This window comes from Otolemur garnettii, unplaced genomic scaffold, assembly GCF_000181295.1.
Source record: "Otolemur garnettii isolate 467f Iridium unplaced genomic scaffold, OtoGar3 scaffold00104, whole genome shotgun sequence".
In the NCBI taxonomy this organism is placed as follows: domain Eukaryota; kingdom Metazoa; phylum Chordata; class Mammalia; order Primates; family Galagidae; genus Otolemur; species Otolemur garnettii.
Genome location: NW_003852499.1, coordinates 1,914,618 through 1,923,305, shown reverse-complemented (window position 1 = coordinate 1,923,305; position 8,688 = coordinate 1,914,618). Strand labels below are relative to the sequence as shown.

The 8,688-nt window shown below is 52.1% G+C and overlaps 2 protein-coding genes across 3 annotated transcripts in view; both read left to right on the top strand.

The window, feature by feature from the left end:
- Positions 1-5,111, top strand: part of P3H3 (prolyl 3-hydroxylase 3) — a 14,855-nt gene extending 9,744 nt beyond the window's left edge. Inside the window, exons 10-16 of one of the 2 annotated variants that reach the window (XR_002774959.1) lie at positions 819-920; positions 1,257-1,407; positions 1,656-1,773; positions 1,886-1,961; positions 3,310-3,450; positions 3,620-3,891; positions 4,931-5,111. Coding sequence is in view for 1 of the 2 variants with exons in the window: in XM_003796393.3 (XP_003796441.1) it covers positions 819-920; positions 1,257-1,407; positions 1,656-1,773; positions 1,886-1,961; positions 3,310-3,450; positions 3,620-3,793 (762 nt within the window). In the remaining variant the exon portion in view is untranslated. Of the gene's footprint in view, positions 1-818; positions 921-1,256; positions 1,408-1,655; positions 1,774-1,885; positions 1,962-3,309; positions 3,451-3,619; positions 3,928-4,930 lie in introns of those variants that run through there. The other variant, XM_003796393.3, reaches the window with a different exon arrangement.
- An 827-nt stretch (positions 5,112-5,938) lies between these two features.
- The window catches only part of GNB3 (G protein subunit beta 3), a 6,084-nt gene continuing 3,334 nt past the window's right edge, over positions 5,939-8,688 (top strand). Inside the window, exons 1-6 of the mRNA XM_023517098.1 lie at positions 5,939-6,017; positions 6,283-6,321; positions 7,914-8,020; positions 8,098-8,161; positions 8,279-8,441; positions 8,547-8,613. Of these exons, the coding sequence (XP_023372866.1) occupies positions 5,961-6,017; positions 6,283-6,321; positions 7,914-8,020; positions 8,098-8,161; positions 8,279-8,441; positions 8,547-8,613 (497 nt within the window). The 5' untranslated portion in view covers positions 5,939-5,960. The remainder of the gene's footprint in view (positions 6,018-6,282; positions 6,322-7,913; positions 8,021-8,097; positions 8,162-8,278; positions 8,442-8,546; positions 8,614-8,688) is intronic.

Below are 8,688 nucleotides of genomic sequence, written 5' to 3'. Positions count from 1 at the left end.
AAAAAAAAAAAAAATGTATAAGCCACAAACAGACTATGGGCCATTTTCTTGTTCACAGTTGTGTCCCCAATGCCTAGAACAGTACCTGGCACATAGTAGGTACTCATTACAAATTGGTCAAAGGAATGAATATAACAATAGAAGGTTAGATGGTTTGGGCAACTAGGTGATCTCTTAGAGGTTAGGTTTATATGCAGGGGTAAGTAGATAGTGGTACTTAAACTGAGATTCAGAAAGTAGAAAAATGGGTGTCAGAAAAGAATGATCCCAGTGTAGATATCCAGATACTGGGAGATCCTAGGTGATGGGATTTGTTATGGGGTAATTGGAACTCAACCTCCAGGGGTGGTGGATCCAGGCAGTCCATAGCTTCTCCAAGAGAATTTCAGATGGGAAGAGGTCAGAGAATGTCCCCCAGCTGATGCTGTCTTCCACCTCAAGTCAGCTCCCTGCCAGGACTTGGCCAGAGTGTCACACTTCCTGATAGGGTTGTCTTTCCAGAGAGATGCCTGTATTTTTGGCTCATTAGCAGTTAATGATCAAGCCCTTCCTGCCTAGTGCCCAGCTCTCCCCACTTTTCCAGGAGTCCTGACTGTCCGAGACCCCATTTCTACTGTAGGAAACTCTTAGCAGGTCTTCCCACGGTCCCCTTGGTTAGTGAGATTCCAGACAGCCATGGCAATAGTCATCCTCTCTCTGGGAAAGGGCTCAGGAACAGGAGCCATAGAGAATGATAAGAGCCTTTCCAGGGAGTAGGAGGCTGAGGGGAGGGGCAGTGAGGTGACCAGGAGATCACGCTAAATGTCCTCCCTGTGTAGGATGCAGCTGGGGCTGGAGCCAGATCTGGCTATCGTGGTCGCCGTTCCCCACATACCCCCCATGAACGCTTCGAGGGGCTCACTGTGCTAAAGGCTGTGCAGGTAAGAGCAGGCACCCAGGGTGTGGCTGGCACCCAGAACTGGAGAAGAAGATGTGCAGGAGGCTGGCCCCAGGGCCTGGCATCTGTGGAGGAAGTTTTCTGGGACTGCGACTGCCTGAGTCCTAGGCCTAGGGTTGAGAAAGGGGGTGTTTTAAGACCTAGGGCCTGAGTTATTTTCATGGAGTGTTAGAAGGAGCAGTTGGGTTGAGGGACAGAGCTGGTTGCTGAAGATTCCAAATCCACGGGTGGAGAGTGGCAGAAGTGGGGCAGGGGCTCAGGCTGGGGTCACCCTTCCATTGCTTTCCTCCTTTCCTACCATTCCTTTCACGGCCGGCAGCTGGCCCGGGCTGGGACGATAGGCAGTCAGGGCGCAAAGCTGCTTCTGGAGGTGAGCGAGCGTGTGCGAACCGTGACACAGGCTTACTTCTCCCCTGAACGGCCCTTGCATCTTTCCTTCACCCACCTGGTATGCCGTAGTGCCATAGAAGGTAACTGCCAGGGACCCCAGCTGCTTCTTCCCACCCTTGGGCACCCATCGGGCCCTACACACCCTTGGCTACCCCTAGCTTATGTGAATTTTGAAAAAGACCCCTCTCCCTTGCCCGGATCAGAGCCTGGCTTTTCTACCCAGCTGTGACCCCAGGAACTTCAGGGTGGATTGTGGGTGTTGTGAGCCCAGGGCGGGCAGATGGGCATTGGGGCACAGAAACATACACCAGACCCATTTGTGCCTTAGGAGAGCAAGAGCAGCGCATGGACTTGAGTCACCCAGTGCATGCAGACAACTGTGTCCTGGACCCTGATACCGGAGAGTGCTGGCGGGAGCCCCCAGCCTATACCTATCGAGACTATAGGTGGGTGGCCCCTCCAGGACCTTTGTTAGGCATGTGGGCAGACAAAGATCATCCTCCAGCAGGCCTTGGCTGAGGCTGAGTCTCATTGCCTCCTGTCCTCTTCCCTCCCCAGTGGACTCCTCTACCTCAATGATGACTTCCAGGGCGGGGACCTGTTCTTCACAGAGCCCAACGCCCTCACTGTCACGGTACATGAAGTGGGGTGCGGGTTACAGGGGTGTGACAGAGGGCCCAGCTGTGGGGTGAGGATTCAAAACCAAAGGTTACCAGATGCAAATGCAGGGAAATGGCTAGGGCCAACTTGACCCTTTTCCTGACCTACCTCTCCCATTCACATCCTTGCCACTTGTTCATGTCCAGCCTAGCAGAGATTGATTTAGCCTCCCCAGCAAGTGATCTCTAGATGGCACCTCCAGAACCTGCCTTTCGTATGGGGCTCATCTCCTAATGGACAATGAGTATAGTACAGTCTGCAGGGTCCCTCTAGGGTCCTAGGACCTGCGGGTTTGGGAAACTTGAAATAGTTCTTCCCCCCAGCAAGACGAGCACAGAGGCTAGCAGCACAGATGCTAGGGCCATCTAGACTTGAGCTCAGATTTTGGGTCTTAACCTTTCTGAGGTTTAGTTTCCTACAGGGAGGTGATGATTATAGTACCTATTTTAAGAAATTATTATAAGAAGTAATTTAGATAATGTACCTAAAAGAATGAGGCAGTGCCTGGTAATAATGAATAATTAATCAATGTTAGATGGTGTTTTCCCCCCCATTTCTGGCTCATGGAAATTTCTAGGTATCTACCAGGGGCAAGAATTGGGCAGGCAGGCTGCCTTGGTGCCTGTAGCTCAGTGGCTAGGGCGCCAACCACATACACTGGAGCTGGCAAGTTCGAATCCAGCCCTGGCCTGCCAAACAACAATGACAACTACATCCAAAAAATAGCCAGGCGTTGTGGCGGGTGCCTGTAGTCCTAGCTACTTGGGAGGCTGAGGCAAGAGAATTGCTTAAGCCCAAGAGTTTAAGATTGCTGTGAGCTGTGACACCACAGCACTGTACCCAGGGCGACAGCTTGAGATTGTCTAAAAAAAAAAAAAAAAAAAGAATTGGGCAGGCAGAGAGAAACAGTGATTTTTCATTCTGACCCAGTCATCTTCCCTACTTCCCTTTGATGATCCAGGCCTTCTTTTTGGATGGGAAAATGCCTCCAAGATCCTTATCCCTTTCTACTCAGAGTGTGGTACTCCACTTATACCCCCAGATATAAGTCACACCCTAGCTTCAAAGGTCTGGACAGGAAAAATCAGGCCACTGGGGATAGGGAACTAGCAGGAGAGCTTGGGTGGAGGCCTCTTCTCCCTTTGGCTTTCAAATTTAGCTTTTTTCCCCAAGTTGAGGCCAATTTCCCATTTGCCACATGCTAGTTCCTGAATCAAAGAACTGATCATGTCTGTGTCCCCTACCCCATTCCACTTTCAGGAATGAGGGCCATGTTCTCTGAGCAGGCTGATCCCTATAGCTGAACTTGCCCTCATCCCCAGGCCCAGGTGCGTCCTCGCTGTGGACGCCTCGTGGCTTTTAGTTCCGGTGGGGAAAATCCCCATGGTGTGTGGGCTGTGACACGGGGACGGCGCTGCGCCCTGGCACTGTGGCACACATGGGCCCCTGAGCACAGGGAGCAGGTAAGGATAAATAGGGAAAGAAGGGATGTGGCTGTCCTGGTGTGTAAAGGGTGGGCAGGTCACCATGGAGGAAGCTCACATGGTAGGGGATGAAGGGCTGGGGCTGAGATGGCCCAGAGAAGGTGGATACAGGGGATGGGGCCAGACTTTGTGCACTCCTCCCCCCCAGGAGTGGACAGAAGCCAAAGAGCTACTGCGAGAGTCAGAGGAAGAAGAGGAATCAGAGGAAGAGGAAGAGGAAGAAATGCCCAGCAGAGATCCTTCCCCAGAACCCCCAAGCCATAGGCTTCATCGAGTCCAAGACAAGACTGGAAAGCCAGCTCGGATCCGGGAGGAGCTATGAATGGCTGACCCAGCTTCTTGAAGATGTGGCCACTTGACTTGTGAAATGCCACCCTGATGCCAGGACCTATAAGAAGTCCCCATGTGTTAGGCATTATGGTGGGTGCCTGTAGTCCCAGCTACTTGGGAAGCTGAGGGAAGAGAATTGCTTAAGCCCAAGAGCTTGAGGCTGCTGTGAGCTATGATGCTGCAGCACTCTACTGAGGGTGACATAGTGACACTCTGTCTCAAAAAAAAGAAGACGTTTCTATGTGACATCCGGAGCAGAATGGCAAGCTCTCTGTCTTTAAATCCCACCATTCTTGGACTCAGAGGATACTGCATAAGATAGCCTAGAGCAGTGGTTCTCAACTTTCCTAATGCCATGATCCTTTAATACAGTTCTTCATGTTGTGGTGACCCCCAACCATAAAATTTTTTTCATACACCTGTATTTTTATGGGGTACATGTGATGGTTTTAGGCGACCCCTGCAAAAGGATCGTTCCACCCCCAAAGGGGTCGTGACCCACAGGTTGAGAACTGCTGGCCTAGAGCTTCCAGTCTCAAGCTGATGGACCCACAACCCCCAGACAAAACACTGTGCCTTCCTAAAAAGAAATGGCAGGGTTGGGGGGCTGATGCTTTAAATTAGGAGAATGAGCAGGAAGGCCTACTGCCTTCCCCCAGCCTGTGTAATAAAGATTGTGAAGATTACTTAGCCAGGAGCCAGTTGAGTGTATCACAGTTTTTACGGTGACTGGAGGTGTGGAGGAGGCTGTGACTGGCTTGGGAGGAGACGGGTGTCTTTGGGCCTCCCAGAGGCAGTGCCACTGGAGCCTGTGATTTGTCAGGGAAATCTCAGTCACCTGCTTCCGTCATGCAAATGGGCCCAAGCCCTGACAGCTGCCTCTTAGGCCTCCAACTCTTGTGCCCTGTCTTCCTTCTCTGAGCCTAGCTAAGATTTAGGGTAGACTGACCCCTTCTGGCTCCTGCTCCCACAGTCCCAGCCCCATGAGTCCTAAGGGCAAAGGGAGGCCCAGACCCCCATCTGGGAGCAGGGGATAGGGTTGTCCTCCACTTTCCATCCTTTTTCTTCTCCAAATGGGCAGGCCTGTGCATTCTTTGCAGTGGATCCCCTGTGCCTCTCTCCCACCCAGGATCAGGCCCAGGGGCAGCTGGTTGGGGTTTGTCAAGAAGAAGGATTATCCAGATCAGTCCCTTCTAATCTCAGCTCCTGCCTGTACCCTCCCATGTTCATCATAACCCTCTTCCCCCACCTCCCTGCACTAAGGAACACAATCTGAGGTATTGATATTGGGACCATCTATCACCCTCGTATCCTGGCTCCTGGACTGTTGCTAATTGGGCCCTGATTGTCAAGATTATCACGATTGGTGGGGGCCAGGGCTGAGGGGCCACCAGAGCTGTGGTTGCTGCTGCTCCTTTGCACCCCTCCCAAACCCCAACCCTTAATCCTCACAGCTTTGCTCTAATCCCATGGAGCCTGATGCTCTTATCTCTGCCTGCAGAGAGACTGACCAGGGAAGCACCTCTTCAGCCCCTCCTCCCTCAGGGCTTGTGGTGGGCACTGCTCCCCTCTAGGCCCCACACTCCTGCTCCCACCTCTCCTCCAGACTGGGCCAAGTCTCTCTGGAAGCCACATATCTTGCTCTCTCCCTGTCCTCTCCCCTCAACCCCTGCCAGCTGATTTCATTTGCCTGAGTCTGGTTGGCCCTACCCTTCTCTGTCAGGCTCCCCCCACCCCCCCACCCCCCCGCCAGTCGGGGCCAGGCCAGGCCAGCTCTTCTGGCAGCACAGCCTGGGCAGGTGACGGGCGTCGTAGCCGAGGGAGTGAGGAGGCGCCTGGGAACTGAAGCCGGAAACCTGGGCGAGGTCCAGCCAGAGCCCAAGTAAGAGGGAGCTGGCCTGGGCTCTGCTCTCTGGGGCTGGGGGCTGCAAGGAGGGCTCAGGCAGGGCTAAGGCTGGATGCACAGGAATCCTGACTTGGAAGGCCTAGCCGGGGAGGTGGTGCAGGCCTCCAGCCATTTCCCTATTTCTTGGAGTGGGCTCTGGCCCTTAGGAGTCTGGTGCGGGATGTGAGGAACAGCAAAGTGGCCCAGTGAGCATTCCCCAACATCTACCTCCTGTTCCTGGCAGAAGCCGGAGCTACCCCTCAACCTGTCAGCCATGGGGGAGATGGAGCAGCTGCGGCAGGAAGCAGAGCAGCTCAAGAAGCAGATTGCTGTAACCCCGGAACCCTCCCTCTGGGGACCTCAGCAAACAGAACTGGGGACATGAGAGAATGTGGCCTGGGGGGAGGGGGCTGGGTTCACTCTTGAATGATACCTTAGAGACCTGTCACCTAGAAGTGAGTAGAGACTTTCTGAACTTGGCTTTCATACTTGAGGCCACCTAAACCTCAGAGCCCCACAACCACCCCCTGAGAGGTCTACGCACCCGTCACCCCCACCACGTCCTTGCCCTCCCCTGATGTCTGTTTTCCCCACAGGATGCCAGGAAAGCCTGTGCTGACATGACTCTGGCAGAGGTGAGACCTCCTGTTCTTCTCAGGGCAGGGTTTGAGGGGAGGAGATGGGAGCTCTCTGACCAGCAACAGCCTGGTACCCTGAGCTTTAGCACAGAATGTTCTTAGAGTGAGCAAAGGCATTAATTAATTCATCAGCAAACATTTAGTGAGAGGTGCTTTTGGTAGACGTATTGGATGCTAAAGATACAGACATTGTTCCTATTTTTTTTTTTTTTTTTTTGCAGTTTTTGGCTGGGGCTGGGTTTGAACCTGCCACCTCCAGCATATGGGGCCAGCACCCTTCTCCTTTGAGCCACAAGCACCGCCCCCTATTCTTATCTATAAAACAGGAGTGATTACACCCCCTCATAGGGTCATTAGGATGAAAAGAAAGATGGTACTTTATAAATCATAAAGCCCTTGTAGACTCAAGTTGCTAGTTGTCTGTATTGTATCCAAAGATGCTCATTTCTACACATGTTGACATCTCTAGAATCAAGAAGTATCTAACCATAAATGATGCTTTATGACAATTATAATCAGCAGCATTTTTTCTTAGTAATATATACAATAATTGTGCTTCTTAGAGTTGATGGTATCTTGGATTGGATTAAATATGTTAATAATTAAGAGTAAATACCATGAGCCAGACACTGGGCTAAGTTGCTTAAGTACATAATTTCACTTAATTTTCATGACAACTCTGTAAGGTAGGTTCTATGATAAGCTTCATTTTCCACCTTGAGGAAACAGGCTCAGAGAGATTAAGTAACTTGTCTAGGATAACAGAGTAATGACAAATCAAGTCTGTTGACTCTGGAGCCCTAGCCTAAGTCCAGAAGCTAGTTAGAGTTCAAAAGGCATAAGGCCACAAATTGCAAGAGGTGAAGTTCAGGGTCATGATGATGCCCTGGTACCCAGGTAAAGAGCTGGCCACGCTGCCCCAGTTTGGGAGAGCCAGCTGTCTGTATCTTGTCCAAAGTCTGTTTCCAGTGGCTTCACACTGGCACACTGGCAACTTGAAATTGGCCCAGGTCGGAGAATTTACATTATGGAAATTACCTTCCCCATCCACACTAGAAGGGCATTTGTTAAACAGTTAGCAACAACACACTCCTGGCCACGCACGATTTGTCTCCCACATCAGTCTAAGCCAGTCAAGGGCAGGGACTTATTTCTTTAAGGCTGGGGCCCTAACCTAGAGCCTGGCACAGAGCAGGAACTTGTATCAATCAGTGGCTATGACAGACATTTGGGCACATACCTTGCTCACACCAGTATTTTTTTTTCCCTTTTATTTTGAAACAGTCTTGCTCTGTTGCTTGGGCTAGAGTGCCAAGGCATCAGCCTAGCTCACAGCAACTTCAAACTCCTGGGTTCAAGTGATTCTCCTGTTTCAGCCTCCTGAAGAGCTGAGACTGCAGGCACCCACTACAACAGCTGGCTAATTTTTCTATTTTAATTAAAGACAGGGTCTTGCTCTTGCTCAGGCTGGTCTCAAACTCCTGAGCTCAAAAGATCCTTTCACCTCACCTATGCCAGAGTGTTAGGATTGCAGGCGTGAGCCACTGCACCCTGCCTCATTCCTGTATCTAATGCCCCTCTCTCTGTAGCTGGTGTCTGGCCTAGAAGTGGTGGGACGAGTACAGATGCGGACACGGCGGACATTAAGGGGACACTTGGCCAAGATCTATGCCATGCACTGGGCCACTGATTCCAAGTGAGGCTTGAGAAGGGCCCAGAGGGGAGGGAGAGGAAGGGTGGAGAGGTTTATATGACAGGGTGCTCTCTCCTCAGGCTGCTGGTAAGTGCCTCGCAAGATGGGAAGCTGATCGTGTGGGACACCTATACCACCAACAAGGTACCAGCCCTGCCTCCCCTACCCTGCACCACCGAATCCTTCCTGGAACTCTCCTCTACCCCTGCCCATCTGGAAGTTCCCCTCAGTCCTGCCTCTGCCCAAACCTCCTCCCTTCAGGTACACGCCATCCCACTGCGCTCCTCCTGGGTCATGACCTGTGCCTACGCCCCGTCAGGGAACTTTGTGGCATGTGGGGGGCTGGACAACATGTGTTCCATCTATAGCCTCAAATCCCGTGAGGGCAATGTCAAGGTCAGCCGGGAGCTCTCTGCTCACACAGGTCAGTGGGAGCCTTTCTCTTCTTGTCCTGAGGGGTCCAGGGATGCCCAGGCTCCAGAGGATTCTGGCTCTGTAGCTAAGGCACTGCCCTCCTAACCACCTCCAGGTTATCTCTCCTGCTGCCGCTTCCTGGATGACAACAACATTGTGACCAGCTCCGGGGACACCACGTGGTGAGGGCTGAATGCTGCGGGTGCTGGGGTTCTGAGGTAACGCTATCCTGGGCATGTGGGCTTCCTTTGTGACGG